A 27,500-nucleotide genomic window follows, 5' to 3' on the forward strand; every position below is an offset into this window, starting at 1 on the left:
AGTCCACTAGCCCAAGAGCCAGCGTACTATTATACCTTACACACGAGACAAGCGGAAGGCGAGGATAATTCTGAACGTTTGGTGAACAGGAAGTGCAAGAGAGACAGAAAATAAAGAGAAAAGACGAAAAAAGAGATTTCATCATTTGCACAAAAAAGAATAGCTGCTAGTATGGTTGAAGCGCATACACAAACGTGTTGAAGACAACCAAACAGATAGCTGTTTTCTTGCCACTAGGCGCGGGTATCCACGTGTTTGTATGTGTGTGTGTGTGTGTGTGTGTGTGTGTGTGTGTGTGTGTATCTGTGTAAGCACGTGCGTGATTGTGTCTGTTTGCGTGTTACGATGGTGCTCGCAAATATGTGCACACTCGACAGCTACATAAACACAAAACTCTTACATGCCGGAGCACACACACACACGCACACACACACCCACGCACGCACACACACGCACACACACACACACACACACACACACACACGTACATACACGTATTGCCTAGCACTCTACTGGGCAGAGTAAGCGGCAAGCAGAGCGACAAGGAACAGAGAGACGGCCGACACGGTCGGCAGGGCTGCAGCGGCGCTGTTGTCGCTCGTAACCGGCTCGACAACCGTCTGGAAAACCTCCGAGTCCGACACATCCAGGGTGCTAGGGGATACACCCAGTTGAGCGGCAACACCAATCTTGAACACAGCAGCCGAGAAAGTGGATGGGGCATTAACCGTCGTATTGTACTTGTCACAAGTCTCGTTGTTGGCATCAACGCCGCTTCCAGACTTCTCCACTTCTCCACTGCAATCCTGCGAACTGCAGAGTGTCCGCACCACGCTGTCCAAAACGAGCAGGAAGTCCGAGGTGTTTCCCGGGGCCACGCACAGCTGATATTTCAGGATGCGGCGTTTCGCACTGGCCGACTTGCCGAGGCGGAACGCCGAGTGGTCTGGCGGGCTCTTGGCATCGCACTGTGTGCTTGTCACGTCAAGGGCGGTGCAGATGGTTGTGGCGGCAGCGGTTGTGACGCCACATGAGCCAGTGAAACTGTCCTGACACGTCTTGGAGCACCAGGCTTTGCCACCTGTGGAGGCGCTCTCACATGGCGACATGGCAGCTCTGCAGGCAACAGCGCGGACCAGCTTCATGCACTTGTCGTTTCCCTGCGACTGGGTGATGTTCAGGCTGCTGCCTCCCATGCGAATCGCGCCCCTGCTCAACCACTCCGTGTAGAAAGACTTGGCCACTTTGTCAGAGACCAGGGAGGCAGCTCTTGTGCTGCATCGGGGACTGTAGCGCTTGGCAGCCTTCGAGCTGAACAGTGCTGCGCAGAAAGGAAGCTTTCCCACCAGGGGCTGGCACTCCGTGCAAGTCGAACCGCCAACCTTCACCAGTCCACTGGTGAAGTTGTCAGGCTTGGTACTGTCGCCGAGGCCTGTGGCAGCGCACGCCGACATACCACCATTCCATTCCTGCGAATCCGGATTGCCCGAGGCCAGACACTCCAACGCAAGAGTACTTATACTGTAGTTCAGAGTAAGCTTACCTCTCTTGAGTCGAAACCCCGCGGCGCTCCCCAATACTGCCGCTGACACGTTGCTCACTATCGATCTGAGACCATCACGGCAGATAGCAGTCTTGGCTTTGCTGTAACAGCCTACTCCCAAGATGATGCTCGTAGCTTGGTTTTGTTGTATCTGATCTCTGTACTGCTTTGTTGGTTGCAGCAGGGGTAACTTGACAGTGTACAAGCTTTCGTATGAGCTGCGAGGTATGTAGTTGACAGCGCACGTGAAGGTGCTATTGACCATACCCTGGGGACAGGCTCCTGCGAACAAAATGACGCTGGTGGTATTGAAGGTCATGGCGTCTTCGCATACTGAACGCGTGCAAAACAACGGCGTCCAAGGTGCCGTTCTCGGGCAGCAAGTATGATTCCCAGCTGCCATCGCCGAGCCGACAAGCGCGGCGAGCACGAACAACCAGCTACTCCCGTGCATCTTCCTGACCAGGGCGCAAGTGCGAAGTGCAACTCAGAACAGATCTTCCGAACTCGGACAGGAAGTGGTGTGTGGCCAAGACAAACGGGAAGTGAAAGACACAAACCGACAAAGGCGCCAGACAGGTAACTAAACCTCGAACCAGGGTATCCTGAAAGACGTATGTGTGATCTTGTTAGATTTGGGTCTGAGCAAAGTACTGCATGCCATAAATATGCCGTGCGACCTGTTGTACCCGGCATACCAAGCCCAAGTTCCCCCTATAATTACTCTGCGTATAAAGGTCGTCAACCTGCACCGTTTATGGCCAGTCGCGTGAGCCGAGGTCATGACGTCAACGTCAGTCAGTACCGCGTACCGGTATACCGGTATCGCGGTACCAGCGAGTATTTGAAGAAGCGTCTCACCGAAAAATAAGACCAGACTGGTGACTCATGAGCTGCTGAAGTGAACTGTGAAGACAGTGAAGTAGTATTCCCGTATGTCACGTGATTGTCGCCTTGGAGTTGACCAATGACAGATCAAACAGCGCGGGCTGGAAAGCGCGGTCCTGCCTGCTCAAAAGGTGATGGAACTGGATCCACTGCCCGTCGTCAAGTGGCGACGGGCAGGAACGGATTCCACCGCCCGTCGTCACCATGGTCACTTGACGACGGGCAGTATATAGCCACTGGCGGCACTGGTTTGACTCTCTACTGTACTTCAGTCTTCATGGTCTTTCGGACTTTTCGGTTACTAATAAAAAATAACTAAAGCAGAAGAGCGACTGTTTGCAACCCCAACTGTCATCATGGCGGTCCAACATTTGATCTGGAACTGGGAGAAAAGAAGCCCCTTTGTTGAACGATATTGGCGATGTAAATGAGCTCCTCCGAAAAGTTGAGGAAGAGACTGAAACTTTTATTGCGGAGTTGCTCGCGAAGGAGATCTTGGCCGAGCCGGATGAGCCTCAACCAAAGCGCGCTATGCTCAGCAACCTGCAGGACCCGCGCAATTTGCCGAGGTTTCCGATCAAGACGTGGGAAAAATCCGTAGGAACAGAACAGTCAGAATGCCCGATGCCCAGTCGACAATGTCGCACCACGAGAAAAAAAGCACTATGGACTACTACAAAAAACTGTACCAGAAAACAATCACAAAACACAATGCAGGTGTGTCTGTCATGTATCTCTTTATTTGGCTTGGGTGCACACCGGGAAACACTTTCCAGTCACTCATACTCGGCCAGTACCGCTGTTCATCCAGCCCATGCCGCTATCGCGGCACGGGCTGGATTCCGCGGTACTGCCCTCGTACGATCGTACTCGTGCAGGAACCTGTACGTAGATCTACCTAGGCAAGAGTCCATTATACATATCAAAACCGCTCTGTGTGCGGTTCAGAAAAACCTTTAGAGGCTTTACTGGTGCTGCCTGGTCGTAAAAGTAAGAAATTAGAACTGGAGCATTGTCCCCCCAAAAGCGAACAGATCCACCTAAATTGCGAATGACGGGACCCGAACGCACCAGTAGCACGAGGTCGGGGGGGGGGGGGGCACAGGATCACAGCAATTATCATAGGGTAACACCACCACTACTATAGTGCAGTACATTGCACATTGTATCAGTGGCAGTGTATTGCTAGTACACGTACAATTATCGACGACCATGGCCTATGGTCTGGACGTCCCCATCTGCATCCACAGCTAGCCGGGAACCTCGTGCTACTGGTGCGTTCGGGTCCCGTCATTCGCAACTTAGGTGGATCTGTTCGCTTTTGGGGGGACAATGCTCCAGTTCTAATTTCTTACTTTTACGACGGGGCAGCACCAGTAAAGGTTTTTCAGAACCGCACACAGAGCGGTTTTTATATGTATAATTTCAGTTCTTTTTCCGTTCCCTCCCCACCCCAACCCCGAAGGTAAACATGATGAGCACGCGCGCGATGTACTGTATGTAGCCATGAGACTACAATAACACACTGATACATACCAGCCCTCCCCACCTCGCTACCCCGCACACAGATACACAAACACGCGGGTGCACACGCACACATGCACACGGCACACGCACGTGGCCACGCACACATACGCACATGCACACGACACAAACAGGAAATTCTTCATGTATAATGCCATGGAAAGCAGTGGCGACCGTACTTCAGGAAGTCAGTTGTGAAACAAAATAATTCAACTACAGTCAACTTCGCTAATAACTTCGCGACTGCGGATATAACGACAATTCGCGAATAACGACAGAATGTCCATGCCCAGAGCAAAGTCCCATCCAACTGTAATGCATATACAGTAATGGGACTTCGGGTATAATGACACTTCGCGAATAAGGACACTTTTCTGATGCCCCGCCGAGTGTCGTTATACGCAAAGTTGACTGTACAATGTGTAGACAAGCTGACGGCCAAAGCATAACATAGCAAACATGACATTTGCCCAAGGATTGCAGTTTGCAGACCACGGCATGGAAGCAGCGATTACAGAATGTAATATCATACAAAGTGACAAGCAAAGAAGTGGCCACCATACACCAGAAACTTGCAGAAAGTCACATATCCAACAGATAGAGAAGTGAATAGCAATCTGGTACAGCCCACACAAGACAAAGGTGACCTGATACTCGTCCCATGATCGCAAGTGGCAGATCCTTTTCAATGCATAACATGCAGGTGTACGTTACACGCATGGACAAAATCTGACCGTGTCGCCAGCACACAACGTCATCACAACTTACACACATGCACAGTAGAAGCACAATGAAAGCAATGGAAAAGTACGATGTGGTTGCTGAAGCATCTTCACACTTCAAATTCAGACTTCAATGTGGTCGTCACAGGATAATATACCTGCAAGATACAAGTGATGCAGAAAGAAAGCAGAAGGTCGTGAGGTAGGCTATGAGACACCACAGACGGGTCACCTACATCTATGTTCAGGGCTAGTGCAATCACGCGCAGAATTATCATATTCGAGCATTTCCCAAACTGAGAAGTGCAATGAAATCCACTTGCATGCAGAGGAGCAATTTTGCACTGTGATGCGTAATTTGACACGATCTGCGATGCTGCGTGCGATGCAAACTCGCGCAAAATATCATTCACGGAATGACTGCAAGAGGTCAGTGATGCGACAACGCCCTGCTGACATGTGTCTCAAAGCTCAATAAGAATGCGTTTGTCACCATGGCACTCGCATAGCCGGTACAACTGGTACACATGTGCAAGCAATTCATGAATCTTTCGTCTCGCCTTCTCAGATAACCACTGCAAGGCTGCGACGACAACCTTCGGCCTGACAAGGTGCTTCCAGACCATCTTCGCACTGGTTGGTACACAGTTCACTATGATGTTTGTATTGTCAGCACACAAGTCATGCATGAGACGCGGGTTGCCGTCAATTGACAATGGAAGGTGGAGTATTTTGTTCTTGGCACCTCACTCGCTTTGAATGCGGTCGACTGCCATGCTTTGTGTCTAGCTTGTAACATGTCTGGAAGGGTTCAACTTTTTGAATGAGTAATTTTTCGAATGAGTTTAGTCGCGACAAGCACTGGGGTACAGGGTCAAGGTGCAAGTCATTGAGAACGCAAGATGGCGGCATGCTGTCTTTCTTCACGTACAGTTTGCAAACCCTGCAAATGAACATGGCGTCTATAGCGTGCGACTGTACACCATTAACTATTGGCAAGATATACACACACACCTTAAATGTAACGAACTACAAGAATAGAATGAGTACAATGTGCTGTGGACCTGATAACGTGTTGGAAGATAACAGGTATACCGTCCCACCTAACCGTACCCTTCATCATTCCTCATTCACCATCGCGCGATACCATGGAACACACTGGCAACATATCAAGGGATGCCTTACCGTCGTCTAGATCTAGAGGGAGCATCATCGCAGCAATGTTTTTCGTCCTGCGCATTCAGTCCGCCGACGTGACAGAGTTTGCCAGTTTCCCATTCGGTTGCGGGGCGGGGGCGCTTTGCTTGCAAGGGTGCTGTATTATGGAATGCTCTCCCCAGCGACATCCGTGCCATCCATCACGCTCGGCAGTTTCGCACGCAGGTAATCTCCTATACCTGTGCCCTGTAGATGTCGACAAGCGAAATCTGTTTTTTTCTGTTCTCTTTCTGTTGTACCCGATCTCCCTCTGATGTACCGCTGACTCTACGTTGAAGATCTAAGTATTTGAATTCTCATTCTCATTATGATTTTCATATTCGCTTTCATGTTATTGGGTTCTATGCCCGTTTGAATTTGCGAATCAAAATAAATACAAACAAACAAACAAACAAGTTTACGGGCCCGTTCCAGTTGCAGTTCCAGTCGGGCCAGTGCAGCAACAGGGCCGTGGGCACACAGGGGCAGAGGAAAGACATTGTGAGTGGACAAGAAATATGCAGTGGCAAGTGCCATGAATGTCAAGTTCTCATTTCTAATTGAGCTATTACTTACAGTCCTGCCATTGCTCGCGCGTCCTGATTCCTCCTCGTTCGTCTGCGTCCGCTTCTGCCGTTCTCCTCCCCGTCACGGCGTCAGGCCAGTGCATTCTCATTAATTTCTCAATGGCACTTTTCGGGACGGGGGTACCGGAAGGAGTTAGCACGATGCCTCCAAAGGCCTAGAACGGACGTCTCTGCAGCAATATTTTTCGTCCTGCGCATTCAGCCCGCCGACGCGACAGCGTTTATAACGGGGTCGTTCCGCTTGCAGAAGACATTCATCGATCATCAATGGCACTTTGCGGTACGGGGGTGCCGGAAGGAGTTCCCACGATGTCTCCAAAGGCCTAGAGCGGACGTCTTTGCAGCAATATTTTTCGTCGGCGGACGGGACAGCGTTTACGGGGCCGTTCCAGTTGCAGAAGACATCCATCAATGGCACTTTGCGGTACGGGGGTACCGGAAGGAGTTCGTACCATGTCTCCAAAGGCCTAGAACGGACGTCTCTGCAGCAATATTTTTCGTCCTGCGCATTCAGCCCGCCGACGCGACAGCGTTTATAACGGGGTCGTTCCGCTTGCAGAAGACATTCATCGATCATCAATGGCACTTTGCGGTACGGGGGTGCCGGAAGGAGTTCCCACGATGTCTCCAAAGGCCTAGAGCGGACGTCTTTGCAGCAATTCTTTTTGCCCTGCGCATTCAATCCGCCTACGCGACAGCGATTTTTAGGTGCAGAAGACATTCATCACTGGCACTTTGCGGTACGGGGTACGGAAAGGGGCCTCCTCGTTCGACTTCGTCGACTTCTAGCAGTTCTCCTTCCCGTCAGGGGTACCGAAAGGGGCCGCCTCGTTCGTCTTCGTCGACTTCTGCAGTTCTCAACTATTTCGCGTACGGGAAAGTCGTCGCGCGATAGCTTTCTCGTACGCGACATCGACGTTTACCGAGTGGCACTAGGCCTCTCTGCTCTACGTAGCTACGTTTTGGGAACGCGACGCAAAGAATCACGCGAACTTTCTTCGCGTTCCCGTAACGTAAAGAAATGCTGTTCTGCTCTACGTTTCACCTAGAGAAGTCACGTGGAATGTGTCCTGGGAATTTCCCCTTCCATATTTGGCAGTTTTCTGCATGCAGTTGATCGATACCCAGCAAATCCGTACGCATTTTATTATTTTATTAATATTATTATTATTAGACACAATCTCATAGCATGTGACAAGCATAGCTAATGCAGGGACAGAATCCCCTGAGACAAGGGCGTTGAGCCAGCCACGGCAATAGTAAGCTAGGAAAACAAAGCAAATATGAATTAAAGCAGAAATTGAATGGAAAATTACAAAGAAAAAACGATTAACGGAAGTGAGCACTATCAAAATTCGTGCATCACCCAGGTATTCGAGAATGTTCTTCGATGATAATTATTGCGTCTAGTTCAGTTGTGATAGTAGATCTTTAAACTGACCAATAGAAGAACAAGTTTTCAGACCGTATGGTAATGATAACCAATGAGAGTAGCCGGAAAACAAAGGGGACTTTAGATACTGGGCTGACATAGGCAGGATGAGCGCGTTACGGGTTGAGCTTGTCGAAAACCAATATTATTGTACTTCATCATGTGTGAAGGGGTTTTATGAAGAAATATTTTATGAACCAGTGTACAGAGATGGTGCTTATGACGAACGGAGAGAGGAGAAGTGTGTGCAAGTCGATAAAGGGCATCCGAAGGAAAACATCGATCCTTGTTGTAAATAATTTTAAGTATAAATCTATGGTGGACTTCTAATTGGTTCAGAGTTGTGTCAGAAAGGCCACACCAAGCGGTATCGCAATAGTCGAATATAGGGAGAATATAGCACTGATAAAATAATAGTTTACACTGGATGGGCAAATGAGTGCAATGTGGTTGTAGTACCCCTAATGCTGAACTGGTTCGCTTGCATACACAGTTGACATGTGCAGCCCAAGAGAGTTTGCAGTCAAACATCACACCTAGATGTTTGTGCTGAGTAACAACACGGATAGGCATAGTCGAGTCAGGGAAGTATAATGGTTGATCAGGAGGGGATGAAGAAATATACATGGCTTCTGTCTTGTCTAAATTGGGCTGGAGTTTCCACGTTTGCATCCACATGACAGTGCTGTTGATGCGATGCTGCATGGTAAGGAGTAATTGTGCAGGGGAGGAATCAGAACAGATAAGGCCAGTGTCATCCGCATACAAACTAACATCGGGGACAACTGAAGGTAGGTCATTAACGTAAAGCAAGAATAACAAAGGACCCAGAATGGAACCTTGGGGCACTCCAGACGTTACAGGGAAGGGATCAGACAAGAAATAGGACAAGCGAACAGCCTGAGAACGAGCAGACAGATACGAGGATATCCAATGCAAGGCAGCATCCTCCACCCGGAAGGTGACCTCCAACTTGGCAAGTAAGCCACGATGCCAAACGGTGTCGAATGCCTTAGCCAAGTCGAAACACACCATTCCCACGTGCTCCCCACAGTTCCTCTTTGTCGCTATGTCTTGGACGAGTCGAGTCACCTGGTATTGAGTTGAGTCACCACGGCAGAATCCCGACTGAGCTGGTGAGAGAGCCGGAGCGATGTGCAGGTAGAGGGAATCGAATACAATACGCTCACAAAGTTTGGAAACTGTGCGCAGCAGAGAGATGGGGCGGTAGTTTGCCGGGCAAGCACGGGAGCCTTTATTCTTGTAAAGCGGTGTCACGATGGCGGATTTCCAATCCTGTGGGAATGTACCAGTTCGAAATGACATATTAAAAATAATGGCGAGAGGATAGGCTATTGATGGTGCAAGAGACTGCAGCACTTCATTCGGGATCCCATCATGATCTGAGCCGGGAGACTTTCCACATTTCAGGCGCTTCAGATATTTTCTCTGCGTGTGCCACAACGTAGAGAACCCCATCTCCGCGTAGAAATCTGGAGCAAAACACGCGAAGCCGTAGACTCTATCCCAGATCAGACAACTGCTCTCTACGTGATTTCTCTACGTTTCACGTATAGCAGAACCTCCCGGCATTTAGACCGCTGACGGGGTCACGTGTCAACAAAGTACATTGTATCAACAACGTGTCGACAAAGTGTCGACCACGTGCATCATGTACACATGCGGTGTATATATTATAGCGTTCAGTCATGCTGACAAAAAAGTGCACTTCAGTCAGACGGCCACGGTGCCCGCAGTGTAGCTAGCCTGGGTACACAGGGGGTGACAGGGTGCACTGAGGTAGCTAGCTGAGACTTGCCCCGTCTCACTCACGGCTAAGATCTTTGTGCAACTTCCCAAGTCATCTATTCGCTACTTGTTCGACGCCGGACTCTCGCACCACGGATCCCTAGGGAAGACCGGATCAAAACCGATTGAAGTAAGTCCTCAGTTTTGGTCTCGTTGTTCCTGTTTTCGGACAAGGCTAGGGAGCGGCCCTACACTACAGACGTACAGTAGTAATAATTATAGCCTGTTCAGGATGTAGCTACATCATGTATACAAACATTATTACACCTATCATGCACGTACAGTATGCTTGAACAGTTGAGTTGAATCTCCCGGACCGGGACGATCCACTCAGATCAGATCAGCTCTCTACTCTACATGTAGTAGGTACATGTAGCCTAGTTGGTATTATACAGAAGCCTTGCGTCCGGCGTCCTCGCCTTGTTTGGTGTCAAAATCGAAAAACATGTAGCCTATATACCAGATATACTGTATACTAGTTGTAGGTCTACATCTCTTGAAGCCGAAAACTGTAGAATTTTTTTTCAAAAAATTAATACTACTACATGTACTAGTAAAGCGAAATGATTGAGTGCGCGCGGCGCGATGCAAAACGGTAAACATTGTTGTCGTGTTGGAGGTAAATGCATTGAGTTGGAGCCTCTCTTGTTGGCGTGGTAAATGCAAGGAGTCTTTACCATTGTTTACTGGTGTTAGCGTAGGAATCAAGTCACCGGCCCGGATCACGCTCGAGCGCTTATCGCGATTTACTTTGACAGCCGCGCCGCGCGCACCTGTAGCTGTCGCTCTGCATGACAGGCGGAACTGCTATCGTTTCGGCTTGACATTTTGTGAACTGGTGAATGTGAGTGAGCGACTACTACTAATACTAGTACTATGGACTTGCCGTGTCAATAATTTATTAATTGCCTACACTGCACTGAGCTGCATCGTCCTGAGTCGCACATGCACAGCCAAGCGAGCCTGGAGCGGAACGTGCATCCCGGGTCCTGGACAGAGCAATAACACGCCCAGTCATCCAGCTGCCACAATCTACGATCATGTACCTTTCCGCCGCTTCACGGGCCATTGAATTATTTTGTGTGTGTGTTGCTCCTATACCGTACACGTCATGTACAATGTGTATCTGGAGAATGCACAGTGAGTGATGCTGGATGGAATCCCACTACTGTATGACTGCGATTCAGGACAAGGAACAGGGCCCTGTGATTGGATAGCGTGCAGCAGTGTGCACATGTTATGCACATGGTGCTAAACACACAACGACTGTGAAAACCAGCTCGCCGTGGTGTTCGGAATGCCGCAAAACCATGGAAACAACTGAACAAGCGCCGCCATCGCTTCTGCAGTAGCACATCCCGACGCGCTGCCCCCCAGTGGCCAACTGCACATGTGTTTGTGTGTGTGTGTGTGCATGCGTGCGTGTGTGCACGCGTGCTAGTGAGTTGCCGAATTCTAGCGCTACTGCAGCTCCGCAGATACCTGCTGCAACGATTATTCACGACCTGCTCCAACCACCTTGCAGTGCTGAGCCAGCTCCAAGTCACTATAATCCCTTGTGACTACCTAACCAGCTAACACACACGTGCATGTAAACATACACACATACACACACACACGCGCGCGCGCGCGCGCAGGTTAGCATGGTAATGGACGGATGTTATCTGCGTGCGAGTGGCAAAAGGTTATGGCCACTCGTCATCGTCATGGTGATGAGTACATCACTTCTCTATATAATGGAGCACCATACACGAGGAGATCGGCAAGGTCCTCAGGGCTGGAAATGGCACGGTAAATCCATGAGTAAGCCGTCAAGTGGATTTGCCAAGGAAAGTCCTCGTGCACAGGATGCCGTCGTTCACCCGCGAGAGGAGTCCGATCTGACGTGGATGTCTATAGCATCCTCGGAAGGAGGGCCCTACGCTAAATATCCTCCTCCACACAAGATGCAACTGAATCACCGACAACAGCAACAACAGCAGCTACAACAGCAGCAGCAGCTACAACAACAGCAGCAGCAGCAGCAGCAGCAACGACAACAACAGCGGCAGCAGCAACGACAACAACAGCGGCAGCAGCAACGACAACAGCAGCAGCAACAGCCAGTTCATAGACAGATCTCTTCTAGTTCAGGCGAGAAGGTGCCAGGTCGCGACATCCACCATCAACACCCGTCGTCACATGACCATGTCGGTAGTCATGACAACCCAACAACAGCACAACACGGTGGCGCAGCTGAAGCTTTGCCTTTACAGGCCATTCCTGCCTCCAGCCTTCCACGCAGACCAGTCGACGGCGGATGGCCCGATGCTGATCTGATCATGCGTCGTCTGCGAGCGCATCGCCAGCGCCAAGACGCCATGCTGGCCGGAACCGCTCCGGCCAGCCGCCTTCTCGTGGCGCGCTGTCGGCGCGGCGACATATGCGGTGGCCATGGCGACCGTGTGTACGGCCTGGTCTTCCTGTACCTGGCTGCCGTGGTGACGAACCGAGCGTTCTTCATCGACCAGACCAAGCCCCTGCCCCTGCACAGGTTCCTGCTGCCCAACGGGCTGGACTGGCGTCTTGATAGCATCCAGCACGTCGCCACGAGGATGCGACTGCGCGAGTGCGTCGACACTGGGCGCAGCAGTGTGTTCAGCGACTGCCGCTACCGGCAAATGCAGATGCCCAGCGCACGGTGTGACAACGTGATCGATGCCGTGTTCTTGCCAGCCAATGTTCTCGTTGTTCACACGAACTTTCGTACCAACTGCATTCGGCAGCTGCTTGCCCGCGCAAAGCTGAACTTAGCTGCAATTAGAAATGTTAGTAGCGGAGGCGTGTCCGCTGCGTGGGAGATTGACGAACGCTGGTGGGCAGTGAACGTCAGCCACGTGCTCTTGAACAATCTGTTCCGTTTCCGTGGCGATATCCTGACGCATGCCCGCGCCATTGTGAACGAGAGCCCCGCGGTGGTGCATGCTACCACTTATAGCAGCAGTGGTCCGACTGCTGCCACAGTGTTGCTGCAACGTGCAGCTCGGTGGAATTGCTTGCTGTGCATTCACGTGCGGAGTGGAGTCGGCGTCCACGAGCAACCCCAGCATGTCAACTGGACCGAGTTTGCCGAGTGCGGTCTGAAGGCCGAGTCGCACATGACGTCCAGCAGTAACCGTGGCAACACGTGCATGCCCGGTAGCGCGCCAAGATGGCTCATAGTCGGCGATAACAAACACGCGGCAAATGAAATCGCAAGTCGCCTGCAGGCTGGCAATCACCAGCGACACATACTCACATCCAGCACGGTGGGAGACATTATCCACGTGGACCGGGTACAGACAACGGGCGAGACGTCCATGCTCCGTATGTACACCGACTGGTTTATGCTAGCCAACTGCGACTATCTTGTTGCCTCTCTCAGCACATTCTCCGCCACGGCGGCCATTATGAGAGGCGCGGGCGTGCATCGCTTTGATCTGGCCTTGCCCGGGGACGAGGGTAGCTGTGTGCAAAATCGCATCTCCAGCTGGCAGCCTGGCGCACATGTACCTCGTGCCAAGGCACGCGCGTAGACGATGGCGATCAAGTCGTTCCGTGAACGCGTGCATAGTCCTGCAACTGCTCTCACACGCCCGGTGAGGAGAGCGGCTGTGTGCACCGTCAATCATGGCGTATCTCCAGCTGGCAGCCTGGCGTACAGTCATGTCCCACGTGCCAAGACACACGCACACACACAGAGGATGGCAAGGAAGTCATCCTGTGACTGCATGCATAGTCCTGGGCCTGCAACTACTCTGAAAGTCACATATACCAGCTGAGATCAGCATGCAGTTACCAATGGGAACTGATTTTGTTGAAACTTTGAAGTTTGAACACAGCCCAGCCCAGCTGAGATTGAACTAACTTGTGGAGAACAACACACATAAATCAAGACAAAGGGAATGTGTTCTGCCATCTATCACACAGCGAGGCTAGTCTCAACTCCATGCCAGCCCCTTGCCTAACGCTGGGAGCGATGCTGTGTATATTCAGCAAGCCGATGCCATGACAACTCCCGCCGTTATGCAGGTACATTATGACATCATTGATGACATCACACCGTGAAATCATACCGTTTCATGTATGCATGATCACTGACAGCGCAAGAGCGTTCACCACCGAGGTGCCCTGTCACAGAATGATGGCGTAACCAAGACGATTCCAGAACAGTCTTGCAACTGTGGTCTCCTATTTCCAGGACCGGGCTGAGCACGGTGAGTGGTGTGCTGCCCGATTCATTAGAATCATTACACCAGGCAGCCGGACTCCGCACTGCGGAATATAAATTTTAAACAAAAGCATACTTTCCTTGCATTTGGAAACAAATTTTCGGACTGGCGGGAAGTTTGTTCGCGCATAATCTACGGATTGTATCGGAATTGGGGAAAAATCCAGCAAGAATACATGATTGTGCTGGCATGAGAAATGGTGGCCTTGGACTTTTGGAGTGCATGAACTCTGTAGTGTAGAGATTCAACCAGAGAGTAGTCATGCAATACCGGTATTGTACTGAAAGCGTTGCCATTGACGCAACTGTGCAAAATGTAGACTCTCTGAGACCCCCCCCCCCCCCCCCCCCCCGCCCGGGCTCCAAGCCCTACACTCATGTTGATATTATCGTCATCATTACGAATTTATGACACTGTAAAAGAAGAAATTTTCGGTAACTTCGATGCCGAAATTTTTACCGAAAATAAAACGCACCGAAAATGTCGGTATAGTACTAGCACACTTTGCGGGTTTACCGAAAATTTCCCTCCGCCGAACCGCCGATTTTGGAGAATACCGAAAATATTACACCACCGAAAATGTCTGTCCCCAAGTATGCTTTGTACGATTGCGATTGCGATAAATGGCGACAATTATGGACGCCTTCTTGAAGTTATATCTAGTTTAGATTCCTGTTCTGCTAGCAAGAAAAAGGTTTATGAAATGATTTGATTTACACGAGGCGACCGGTCTAGCATGCATGGGTGTATGTAATGCACTGACAGAGGATACAAACCTAACAAGACCATGTGCTGTCAGTAGCAGCATGACAACTAGCATAAGCAAATGTGAATGCAAACACACCTGTAGTGAGCGGGGAAAGAGAGGCAGCAGGCTAGCTCTGAGCTATGATTGGGTATTACGATGCTAGAGAGAGGGGGGGGGGGGGGAGAGAGAGAAAGAGAGAGAGAGAGAGAGAGAGAGAGAGAGAGAGAGAGAGAGAGAGAGGGAGAGAGAGAGGGAGAGAGAGAGAGAGAGAGAGAGAGAGAGAGAGAGAGAGAGAGAGAGAGAGAGAGATAGGACAAGGACGGGAGCTAGCGACAACAAGAGAGAGACAAAGCCGGCTAGCTAGCTATATTTGGTATCTTTAAAAAAAAACGTTGCTGTAATATACACAAAATTTAATAGTACATGAGAAGAAAGTAAAACCGTTTGGAATAAGCCTATGTTGTATGCATTTGGCTGATGATACAAGTACATTCAGTAAAAAATGGCATCCGAGCACACCTCAAAGTATTTTTTGGAAGAGAAGAAAAAGCGTGAATACGAGCGCGTCAACTCCGGCTGGCCGGGGAAGAGGGTAGTTAGCGAGCGGGAGGGTTTTTCAGTTTGTTGATGAAGGCATACTTGCTCATTGTAGGATAAGCAAAGAAATGGCGGTGCCGACTGGATAGGTGGTGGAGATGTTGGGAGCTAGAGTTATGTAATTGTAGGTTATCAGTGGACATGGACCACGATACCCCGTCACCATTACTCATCTAGGGAAAGAGAAGCACGGACAAGGAGGCATAGGAACAAGCAGGAGAGTGGCATGTATAGGAATGGGGTCAGCAACACAGCATTCAGCAAGCAACAGCCAGCCAGCGGCAGCAGCAGCTAGGGTATGTCAAGACTCAACCCAGAGGATACAACCGTGCATGCGTGGGGGCAGGGTGTGTGTGTGTGTGTGTGTGTGTGTGTGTGTGTGTGTACTTAATAATATGAACAGGCACTAAAGCGTCAACCTCCCTTATACAAATTGTTATGAAAGGAAATCGAACGAAACTAGAGATCGCTGATTTTGAAAAGGTTCATGGATACTTTCAAACTGGCTAAATTGTTGAAATTGGCTGCTGATATGATCTACCTAAGCGTTGAGTGTCTAGAACTGTGTATGAAGTGATGTGCATGTGATCTTGGTCAGTTTCTGTCAGGTTAGTGTATGTGTGTGCGTGTGTGCACGTGTGTGAGTGAGTGTATGCGTGTGTGTGTGTGCATGCGCGCGTCTGTTTGTGCATATGCAAGCATGTATGATGAACAATGAGGTATTTCTCCGGCTTCGACGAGTGTCAGTACAGAATGCTCCTGCATTGGCGATGTAAAAAGTACGACAGCTAGCTGGGCGACGGCGTATACACCAAATGCATGCTACATGTCACATGACATGCCCGGTGGCGTGGAACGGCAACTAACGCCTGCACATTGGGCGCGTGTTGCGATTCCGCATCCACTCCGCATGGCTCGCGGCGTGCAAACCCAGGCAATGTACACTGTGCGTTGTCATGGGCAATGGTTGGCATGGTGACGTGTGCAGGCTATGACATCATTCCTATCGTGCAGTGACGTCACTCTTATAGTGCAGTGAGAATGTGGTCGCCATGGCGAGCAGTGAACGTCGGCAGTGCCTCCTGATTGGGCTGCTGGCCGTCCGACTCAAAGCCTTGAGGGGGTGCCTGTAGTGGTGGTGACGTAAGCATGACATCATCAGAAAGAAGTGGCAACAAAGTCATGACATCATCAGAAAGAAGTGGCAACAAAGTCATGGCAGGAAATGGCAGTGGACTGATGTTAGTCATACATACACATGTGCATAAAATCTATCGAGTGCTCGCTAGGCTGTCGAGCCTCAGACAAACAAGCGAGTACTCGTCTGCCCAGCGTACTTGTTTCACCCCTACTGATGACATAATGGCAATGGAGCTATGACATAATGGCAATGGAGCTATGACATAATGGCAATGGAGTTCTGATGTAACGACAATGCGAATGTTGCCAAGTGCTTTCAGTTCCTCTGCATAGTAACACATGCCATGTTGCGGAATTTTCATGAACTTGTGCATTTGACTTTGTAGCCCACTGTAGTTATCCAAGCACACCTACACACGCACACACACACGCGCACACACACACGCACACACACACACGCACACACACACGCACACACACACGCACACACACACACACACACACACAGAGGCAAGCACGCTTCGAATGTCCGAAACCCTGGACGTGACACAAGGCGCAAAGAACCCAGCGCATGCACAGTACGGTATGCGGCTCTCTTACCAGATCAGCCCTGGAGGGCGACTGTCCGGGGTGGTACTCGTTGACGCCGTTCGAGTGCACCTCTGCTCCGTAACCGACGTTGGGGTCGTCATAGTACGCCTTGCCGCCCGTGGGGTTCACAGTGTCCTCGTATGCACCCGCCATGCCCATGCCGCCGTCCGGCTGATTCGAGTCGTCGTAGTACACCAGGTCCGACTGTCCCGGCCCGCCGCCGCCACCGCCACCGTTGGCCTGCTGGTGCTGGTGCTGGCCGAGTGACGTGGTGGTGCTGTGAGCACCCCCGCTGCCCGTCGCGCCCGGCTGGAACGTGCTCGGCGACGCGTGGGGCTGGTTGGCTTGACGCGCTGATGACTGCTGCGCCCTGAGAAGCATTAAAAAAATAAAATAACATTGACACCACAAACCGAGGTGCAGAGGACAACAAGGCCAAATTTACATCATCATTCGAACTCGGACGGTGAGCCCATAGTGTTTCATGTACAGTCCTGCTCAATGAAATCCAGTCTGCAGTCGCGTAACTCAAGTTTGCACCTTGCACCACTTCGCAGCTCAGTGTTCGCAGGTCCATGGCTGCGCAACGCCCGGCGCGCACTTGAGTGACTCGACTGGACTTCATGGAGCACAGCGCGATACTAGTTAGGAGAAGAGAAAGGATCAAAAAGTCGGGCGGTCTGCTGCGTTCTGTCGTCGAGTTGTAGTTAGACCGATTTGTCCAATGTTAGCAATGGATCACCATGTCAACACTCCAACATCACACCAAACCATGTCAACACTCGAAGGCGATGACGCCTGTTGGGAATTCCCTAGTAAAAATAAGAATAAAAATAAATAAATAAATAACACTCGAGCAACATGCGCCACAAAAAAAGAAAAAAAAAGCACACGACGAAGATGGGATTCGAACCCACGCGGGCAGAGCCCAATGGATTAGCAGTCCATCGCCTTAACCACTCGGCCACCTCGTCACCCACAAATGCATCGTGGACAAGGTGATCCACAAGGTTGTAAAACCTGATCTCGAGGCCGTTGGTCAAGGGTGGGGTGTGCACGTCTTCCGCATTTCAATAGCCGCAGCTGTGCTATCTCTTTGTCTGTAAAATGCTAATTGTAGGAGTTTTGCCCAATTTTGAAATCTTTTTGGTCAAATTTCAGTAAGCGAACTGCACAGAACACTTAGGCGGTGTTTACATGAGGCGTTTCAACCCGGGTCAGATTTCAACCCGCCATGTGCATAAAATGAATTGCGCGTTTACATGACGCATTGCGCTTGACCCGGGTTGAAATTTCGGGTCAAGAAAATCGTACAAACGTACTTCTGTGCGTATCTCGCGCCAGGTTTGAACGGCACTTGCAGATGCAAATTTCGCGCGAACGGATTCACGTGACCAAACAGGACTGTAGAAGTGGACTTTTGGCGGCATATCAGTATTTGACCCGGGTCAACTGTCTTCATGTAAACGCTCACCTCTTTTGTCTATCGTACAGACTTTCAACCCGGGCTGAACTCGACCCGGGTTGAAATTTCTCATGTAAACACAGCCTAACATGTTGTTACTCTCTGGTTACCATGATTGTCAAAGATGATTTCAGGAAAGTTTGATCAGCCAATTGCCTTTGGTTTTTGGCAAAACCAGACATTTTCGCAAAGGGATTAATTGGCGACAGACAAAGAGATAGGGTTGCTCTTTCCTTGCATGGTCTAAGTTGACGTCCAGCAAAGTAGCAAAGTGCATAGCTTCAATCCGTAAGCAGGAAGGCAAACGACAGAACAGCTACCTCTGCACCAGGGGTGTAGCAGTCGGTCCAGCCGGGCCGGACCACTTTTACGCCCAGAAGTGCCCAGAATGCAGGATTTTGCACCCTACAATTTAAAAAAAATTCCCGGGGGACACCCCGACCCTCCTCCGGTCGGACCACCTCCAACGGCTGCGCTGTGTGCCTGTGGCAGCATACACACGCAGTCTCTCCTGCAAACAGCCACGTCTCATTCAACCTCGATACGGACTTAAAAAATATGCTCGCACGCTACCTTCATACTTGCCAAGTAGCAGCGGGGGGGGGGGGGGGGGGGGGGGTGGGGGGTGGGGGACTCACCAGTCCTGGCTGTATCGCGGATCGTCGAAGCCACTCTCGGCGAAACCATTGCTGACCCCTCCGTTATTGGCTCCGCCAACAGCATTCTCGTTTGGGTAGACAACACCTTGTTCTAGGTTGGTTGTCCTGCGCACACGAGAGGAGCAACAGCCACCGGATTAGCATTCAACGTTAGCTGGCTGTGAGCAAATTACAATGGTCATACGGTTGATGAGTCAGCAGGTTTAGCGGAAACCATTAGCAGTCAGTCATGAATACAAGCGTGCATGATTGCCAATACATGCCGTCACCCACAGCAGTGACAGCACACAAACCCAAATGCATCGTACCGCACACACTGAGAGTACAGACAAAAAAAACAGCCACCGTAGTCGCCTTGACAACAACACTGGCGTGACCACAAGTGGCCATGTGTTGTCAAGACAACCGTGACACAGGGTCATGTTACTGCATGTACAGCACACTTGAGCAATGCTAACAATAGCCAAACACAACACGTCACAAAAGACACATGGAGGAAAGGGACAACTACGAACACGACAACACGCAACGTGATAATCATGGTATGATTATATGGAAGCCTTGCTCGATAGCTTTACTGTAAACTGTGAAATTATTGCCATGGTCTAATTTCTGCGAAATTCGCGACCGCGTGGAAATCGCGAAATTTAGACAGCGCGAAAATGAGATCCATGAAAGGTTTAGCAAGAATGCCACAGGTTTAGCAAGAATGCCATTCTGCAATCGCAAAATTAAAACCTCGCAAACCTGTCCGGGTTCTGAAAACGCGAACAAAAAAACGCCGCGAAAATTTCACGCTTCACAGTACCATGTTGTGTTTGGAAGTTGACAGCATGTTACAAGGCTAGGACGCACAGTACTCCTGCCTACAACCATAACCCGGTTGTTGGCCGAGATATGAAACCCCGCGGTGCAGCGGTGTCTCCCACTCCACAGCAGTGGTGGCGAGGGAAAACCCCGACTCGACGCTCAAGCTACAGTGAACAGCGCGTGCAACCATGCGTGCAGAAAACAGGAAACGATCGCAGTGCATGGAGGAGATGTCGCTACCCCCACATTCTGCAACGCTGCCCAACCATTAGTGAAACTCACGACAAGATCAGGAGGTTCTGCGACACGAACATGCGAGGTGCAGCACAAAAAGGTCCGTGCCACGGCTACAATTTTGCGGCAAACTGATACTTCATTTTTTCGGTGGCAATGTCCGCAGTCCATGGGGTGGCTTTCACTCGCCTGCACTCTCTCCACGTCATGACAACAAAAAGACAATGACAACAGGTCGGCAACAGGGATACACACAACACAACAAGAGTACATCAGCGACTGCTTGTAGGTACGGAGCTGCCACAGCAGCAACTCACGAAGGTCGGCCGTCAAACTGCCAAGGCATGGTTGTGGCATCACTGACACGTCACACGCAGCATTGGCCAGCAAGACGGGCAATTGGCAATACAGGCAAGTGAACATACACAGCACGTGCATGCACAAACACGTACACACACACACACACACACACACGCGCACACAAACAAAAGCACAGCAAGCAAGGAAAAGAGTGCACAGCAATGCAACAGCAATGTTAATTTGTTAGAAGGTTAGAAACGATGATCACTCAGTCACGAACATACAGCATATGAATAGTAAAATGACCTTATCAGTGCATTCGATTACAGCAGACATCAAACATGTCAGATTACATCAGCCATCATGTCATGCACGATATGGAAACAATACTATACATTCATCGGAGACTATATGTAGAGTAACACTTGGTGTAAGCGACCTCTGGGTTTAGCAACCACCTGCTCTTAACCACCGTTTTTACATGCACCGACAGTTCTACACAGACACTGTGGGACCTGGTTCTAAAGACCACCTGGCTTTAACGACCGCTTTTGCTTGCACCGTGGGGAGGTGGTCGCTTAAACCAGGTTTTACTGTACGTGGAGATCCTGGGAACGCAGTCACAACTCAACGTTCTTCACGCCGACCATGATCCACAGACAATGCCGGTGGAAAAATTAGACGCGGACCGCGCCTGACGTGAATTTGAGGGGTTGCAACTGCGACTTGTTCCGTCGTGATCACGAGGACACTTGACTAGCACGTTTTCAGCACTCTGTGGATAGTGATATCGTTCAACAGTGGCTAAAGAATCATTTTGTTACCGAGACAAAAACATGCCAGAGTGTGCAACTTTGCATGCGGGCTCTGGGTAGCAAAATTCGTCGTACACGCCATTTCGAGTCGTATGGTTGCACGGCACACTTTTCGTCTCTTACGCACCTCAGGGCAAACACACATCTTCCTGACATGAATTGACAAAACAAAAGAGTAGTTTGCATGCCGACATGTTTCAGATTAACCAATGTTATCATGTCATATAATGGAATGCACATTCACGCAAGTCTGCAGTACACAATACGGTTAGTTTAGGGCGCGGGTTAAGCGCTCGCCTCTCAGTGCATAGGTTAAAAGTAATGCTGTTCGCAGGCAAACGAAAGCAAGGAGGAGAAGAGCAGGAATGTGAGTACACAGTCACACCAGCACACGCAAGTCCATTACTGCCAGGACGTCTCGTTCAGACAAAGAACCGCGTGCGGGTGACTGTGCAGTGACTACAGAGCAGGAATGCATGAGAGTACAAACAACAAACAAACCCGTTGGCACTGTTATAATAAAGTTCAACTGTTGTATTTGCGAGCAGCACGGGTGAAAGTGTGCTTCACCCCATTTCAATATCTTCAGGAACAAACAAGAATGAATCAAAAATTTGCTTTGTGTACAGAAATAGCGGAGTTTACTCTCTTTAGGCTTGGTTTTGGTATTTTCGGCTGCAATTCTGTGTTTCACCGGCGTGCAAGCTGCGTAAATCTGCAGAAACCCGACGTTGAGAAAGATGGCGGAAGCATTCAGGCACAGTCTTTCGACCATGTCCGCTCACTCTAAATTATTTTGTACTCTCCGTTGCGTGGTTTTCAACTGACTCAAAGTACACCATGAGAATGCATGCACGTGGTCAGACGTGCATGCACCCACAGGACATACGGGGTAACGGCTGTATGAACAGATTCACGCACGGGTGTTTGCAAGACCGCCCGCCAACACCCTCATATGCAGTACACTCAAGCACAACGAAGCACACTCACACACACCCTCGCCGATCGACGCAACGCTCGGGTTGGATGTCTGAACAGTTGCTATGGCTGCACGCATGCAGAAGCACACACATGGACACACACCTTTTGACACACACACACACACACACACACACACACACACACACACACCACCACCACCACACGTGCACACACACACCCTACCTTAGTTGGGTTTGTCCCGGATAACTGGAATTGTAACCGTTCCCGTCTGTGAACAACACAACACAACACACAGAGAAGGGCACAAGAAACACAAACATTACACTCACCAAATATAGGCCTGACAAACACATGGTCGTCTCGTTTTGATCGAAACTTTGCAGGAAACCTCTATTCGCCTGCTTTCGAACGACTCGTCATTCGTAAAGATTCGATAATGTTGCACAGAGTTATTGCAGTTTTTTTTTACGGTGGTCTATTCAGGACTTAACTGCAGCAGCAAAATCAAGTACAGTAAATCCTGTAACTAAAGACCACCGTGACTAGCGACCAGCCTGGTACTACAGACCACCGTGACTAGCGACCAGCCTGGTACTACAGACCACCGTGACTAGCGACCAGCCTGGTACTACAGACCACCGTGACTAGCAACCAGCCTGGTACTACAGACCACCGTGACTAGTGACCAGCCTGGTACTACAGACCACCGTGACTAGCAACCAGCCTGGTACTAAAGACCACTTCGCCAGGCACGGATGGTCTCACATTCATATGTGGTTGTGCTGTGCAAACCTCTAACTAAAGACCACCTGTCACTAAAGACCGCTTTCTCTGGCCCCAAGGCCAGGGTGGTCGTTAGTAAAAGGTTTTACTGTATATATTTGAGAATATTGACGATTTCCAACATGAACGGTCAAAATAACCCTTCACGGTTCGCGGCAGACTGGGCTAGAGGCTGAGTTTTCCGCATCCGTAGGAACGCCACCACCCTTCATGGATCAAGGCACATGCATGGTAGATGAAGTTAATAATTCCATATCATATACTGTATAGCAGGAAATTTTCGGACGGAATTTATTTTCGTACGATTTCGTACACGGCCTCTTTTGTCCTAAAATAAATTCCGTACTAAAATTTGTTCATGCGAAATTATGTACACTATACATGCATACTGCTTGCGAACACGTGTATTTAGCATGCAGCACTGTACGAAAATATAATCCGTACGAAAGGTCGAAATTTGGCTTTGTCCGAAAATATTTCCGTCCGAAAATTTCCTGCTATACAGTACCAGTATGCGCTACACATGCCAGACGAAAACAGCGAAACGAAAAAAAAACCATGTCACACGTTACTCACCGCGATATGAGCGAAGGTCTTCGCGAACGCGATACGTCTTGCTGTGTCCGCCAGTACGACGGCGACGCGCTACGCAGATGATGATGATGATGAGAATGAGAGCGGCAACACCACCAATGATAATCCAGAGGTAGAGATTCTTCAGTCCGGGAATGAGCGACTCCGATTCCGCAGGACCCCCTGTGGGCCAATGTGGAAACAAGCAAGGAAAATAACAGCATGGAAACGCGCGCGCGCACATGCACACACACGCATGCATGGACATATATGCACACACACACACACACGCACACACACACACACACGCGCGCACGCACACCACACACGCACACCACACACGCACACCACACACGCACACCACACACGCACACCACACACGCACACCACACACACACACACACACACACACACACACACACAAACTAAATATCGCGGCTCGCATCAGAGGTAGTCAAATCGACTTTTCCACATCGACAGCAACACCATGCCAATCAAGGACCAAGGCGGACATGCGGCTCCTAGTGCGATGCGAGATGAGAAAGGACCCATCACAAACTGGTCAAAATACCATTTACTGCATCCATGGAGTGTGAAATGATGCGCTGATGTAATGTCAATGAGCCCATTGGACATTTTCAAATATGGACTACTGTAAAAGCCATATATCTAACGAAGTGCTAACTCTAACGAGTTAACGAGGAGAAATCTGTCGTTAAAATAGAAATCGTTATACAGAAATCGATACATATACTGTCCTATTGAGCGTTGAGAATAAGTGAGAATCGTTACCTTTGGTACACGTAAACCAGTCGATTTTGGGAAACCGTTATATATGTGCCTCGTTAGAATAATGGCTAGTTTACAGTACATGAGTCTAAATGCCGATGTGAGCAGGCTGGTATCAGGGATGCACTGCTGAAAATACCCCAGACGACCATTATATGCCCAGGTGGCTGCGCGGGGTGTCCGCGGCATAAATTACGTCATTGCGCAATGGGCTCAGCATCGAGGCGCGGGACGTGGACAAAAGAATATTGAGAGTGGCGCGACGCCGCACAACTTACGAACACTCGTCGTCATGTTGCTACTGCCGGCACGGTTGGTTGCTATGCAACGGAAATCGCCGCCGGAGAAAACAGTCACGCTAATCTCCACTGTGCTGCCAATGCGCGCTCGCCTAGTGTTCATGATTTCTGATTGCCCCTGGTAGAGGGTCATGAGCGGGTACGGTGAGCCAGAGCAGGTGCACAGGAGAGTGGCGTTCTCGCCCTCGCCTATCGACGCCACGCTCGGGTTGAACGCCTGGACGGTCGGCACGGCTGCACGTGTGTGTGTGTGTGCACGGCCATGCAGAAAACACACACACACACACACACACACACACACACACACACACACACAAACACACACATGCACACACACAAACACACACGCATGCGCGCACACACACACACAAACACAAACACAAACAAAACACAAACAAAACACACGCAAAACACACACACACACACACACACAAACACACACACATACACACAGGTCGAGGCACATGAGACGAATTCTGACAAGCAAACCGCGCACACAGGGGTTTTTGTTTACAGAAACACACGCTCAAGCGTCACCAAGCCCATTGCGAATTGTCAAATATGGAAGGCACGAGTAATGCAGTAATGTGAGTACGCTGGGATCAGGAAAGCACTGTTCAACACCCCCACACGACCATGGCCAGGTGGATGTGTGGTGTTTATGGTACAAATCACGTCATTGCGCAATGGGTTTACCAGGAGCACCCCCCCCCCCCCCCACCCCCGCCTGTGAACAGTGCGCCAGGCATCCAATTATATGCTTACTCCATGGTACGTTGACCGATCGTTGGACCACGTCCGGTCGGCTCGTGCGACACGTGTACTGCTGATTGCCGGTCACCATGACGGTGCGGGTTACGATATTCACGCCGTCTGCCGTGTCGCTCGTGGTAACCTGTCCGTCGAGATTCGACGCGGGCGTGTTGGAAGAGTCGTCCAGCGCCAGCTGGGTGCTCGTCCAGGTAACGGACGCGGCGTTCACCGGATACCCGGTCACCATGCAGGTGAGCATGTACAGAGCCTCGCCGCTCAGGGCCGTGCCAGCCACAGGACCCGTCAGCACCACAGCCGGTGTTACTAAGCACGAGAGACACAACGCAACACGAGAGCGGAGAGAGAGAGAGAGAGAGAGACGGACATTCGCACAAGATGGTCCTAGCCCGAATATTCGAACGATCATCTCGCTTTTCTCGTTTTAGCGATTGGTGTAGGCCAGAGACCGTTTGGAGAGTGTTGTGTGAATATGTATGGACACAGAATATGTATGGACACAGGGGAATCTGCCACTCTACAGTACTGACGGGCGCCGAAGAACGGAGCGCCGAAGAACGACCAGGCTAGGATTTCACCAAGCCCAGCATACCAATGTATACACGGTGACTCAACTGCCCATAAGCTGTAATACATGAAAATAAGAACGGCCTAAGCTAGGAGGCTGACCCGCCAGTTCTTCGGCTACCGACAGTACTGTCCTGTCACTACAGTATAGACCATACCATGTAGCACTCTTTGCCTCAGGCAGCCCGTGAATCAAGACAAGGCACTGATATGTCTACAGTTAAATTAACAAGAAGACATTTATTATAAAACAAATCTGAAGAGAAGGGAAACACCACTGAAAAGGCAAAACACATGAAGCACGGGAGTATCTCCCAAGCCAAGCAAGCATGCCGTTATGCATAATTATGGTGCGAGGTCATACAACTGTGGTACAAACCCAGTACGGGAGTACATGAACAACATGTCACATATGGCATGGGAGAATCCATATACATCAGGCACTTATTCGAGCTCCAGATTTTCGAAAATCTTCATCAGTATGACCCACTCCTAACCGGTAAATCGTGCCTCCAATGACTGACCGCACCACCCTAATTAATTACCTTCCCACGCCCCTCGGGTACAGTGGATGGCTACAGTGGAGTCTTCGCAATTTGCGGAAAGAAAAGAACAGAATGACGTTGAGCAACAAATCGTCACGTGAACTTGACATGTGCACTCGGACAATTACAGCACTGTTGGGGGGGGGGGGGGGGGGGGGCGAAGAACGAACATGCTAGGATTCCACTAAGCACAGCATGGCAATAATTATATAAAAAAATATACAGTAAAACCTGTTACTAACGACCACCCTGGCCTTGGGGCCAGAGAAAGCGGTCTTTAGTGGCAGGTGGTCCTTAGTTAGAGGTTTGCACCGCACAACTATATGAATGTGAGACCGTCCGTGCCTGGCCAAGTGGTCTGTAGTACCAGGCTGGTGGCTAGTCACGGTGGTCTTTAGTTACAGGTTTTACTGTAGTACCAGGCTGGTCGCTAGTCACAGCGGTCTTTAGTTACAGGTTTTACTGTAGTACCAGGCTGGTTGCTAGTCACGGTGGTCTGTAGTACCAGGCTGGTTGCTAGTCACGGTGGTCTGTAGTACCAGGCTGGTTGCTAGTCACGGTGGTCTTTAGTTACAGGTTTTATTGTATTTACACTGCGCCTCAACTGTGCCTAGTAAGCTGTAGAAACATGAACAATAAGATCAGCTGGGGGCCGTGGCTACCAGGCTGACGCAGAAAGTTCTTCGGTGAAAGAACGCACTGTACGGTTTGTTTGAAAATAGAATGCACGCCTGGGTGAACTCTGTTTCAAGTCTTTCTCTTCTGTGATGCCATTCCTGATACAAATCCAGTCAGGCTGGCAGAAAGTCTCAAGATCGCATGCAGTTAAGTTTGTCGCCCGGCACAGCTTTTTTTCCCCGCAACGCTAGGCGCTGCATCTTCGGCTACAAAATACGCAGAGCGTGGTAGGGGTCTAGCCT

At 50.1% G+C, this 27,500-nt stretch overlaps 2 protein-coding genes and 1 non-coding gene across 3 annotated transcripts in view; all 3 read right to left on the reverse strand.

Annotated features, from left to right (window-relative positions):
- Nucleotides 1-65: 65 nt before the first annotated feature.
- Nucleotides 66-2,097, reverse strand: LOC135825734 (uncharacterized). The gene is made up of 2 exons (XM_065338356.1): nt 1,280-2,097; nt 66-1,189 (listed from the first exon to the last, which is right to left on the reverse strand). Exons 1-2 carry the CDS (start codon nt 1,995-1,997, stop codon nt 510-512), a joined length of 1,398 nt encoding a protein of 465 aa, XP_065194428.1. The 5' UTR covers nt 1,998-2,097; the 3' UTR covers nt 66-509.
- A 12,545-nt stretch (nt 2,098-14,642) lies between these two features.
- LOC135825615 (hemicentin-2-like) overlaps nt 14,643-27,500 on the reverse strand; it is a 15,231-nt gene continuing 2,373 nt past the window's right edge. Inside the window, exons 4-11 of the mRNA XM_065338221.1 lie at nt 25,463-25,774; nt 24,677-24,931; nt 23,613-23,792; nt 22,476-22,521; nt 20,514-20,555; nt 19,132-19,257; nt 17,038-17,398; nt 14,643-16,424 (exon numbers count right to left, since the gene is read on the reverse strand). Coding sequence (XP_065194293.1) covers nt 16,323-16,424; nt 17,038-17,398; nt 19,132-19,257; nt 20,514-20,555; nt 22,476-22,521; nt 23,613-23,792; nt 24,677-24,931; nt 25,463-25,774 — 1,424 coding nt within the window. The 3' untranslated portion in view covers nt 14,643-16,322. The remainder of the gene's footprint in view (nt 16,425-17,037; nt 17,399-19,131; nt 19,258-20,513; nt 20,556-22,475; nt 22,522-23,612; nt 23,793-24,676; nt 24,932-25,462; nt 25,775-27,500) is intronic.
- Trnas-gcu (transfer RNA serine (anticodon GCU)) lies at nt 17,921-18,002 on the reverse strand. Its single transcript has one exon. It is a non-coding gene; the product is annotated as a tRNA-Ser (tRNA).

Source organism: Sycon ciliatum, chromosome 10 (assembly GCF_964019385.1).
Source record: "Sycon ciliatum chromosome 10, ocSycCili1.1, whole genome shotgun sequence".
In the NCBI taxonomy this organism is placed as follows: domain Eukaryota; kingdom Metazoa; phylum Porifera; class Calcarea; order Leucosolenida; family Sycettidae; genus Sycon; species Sycon ciliatum.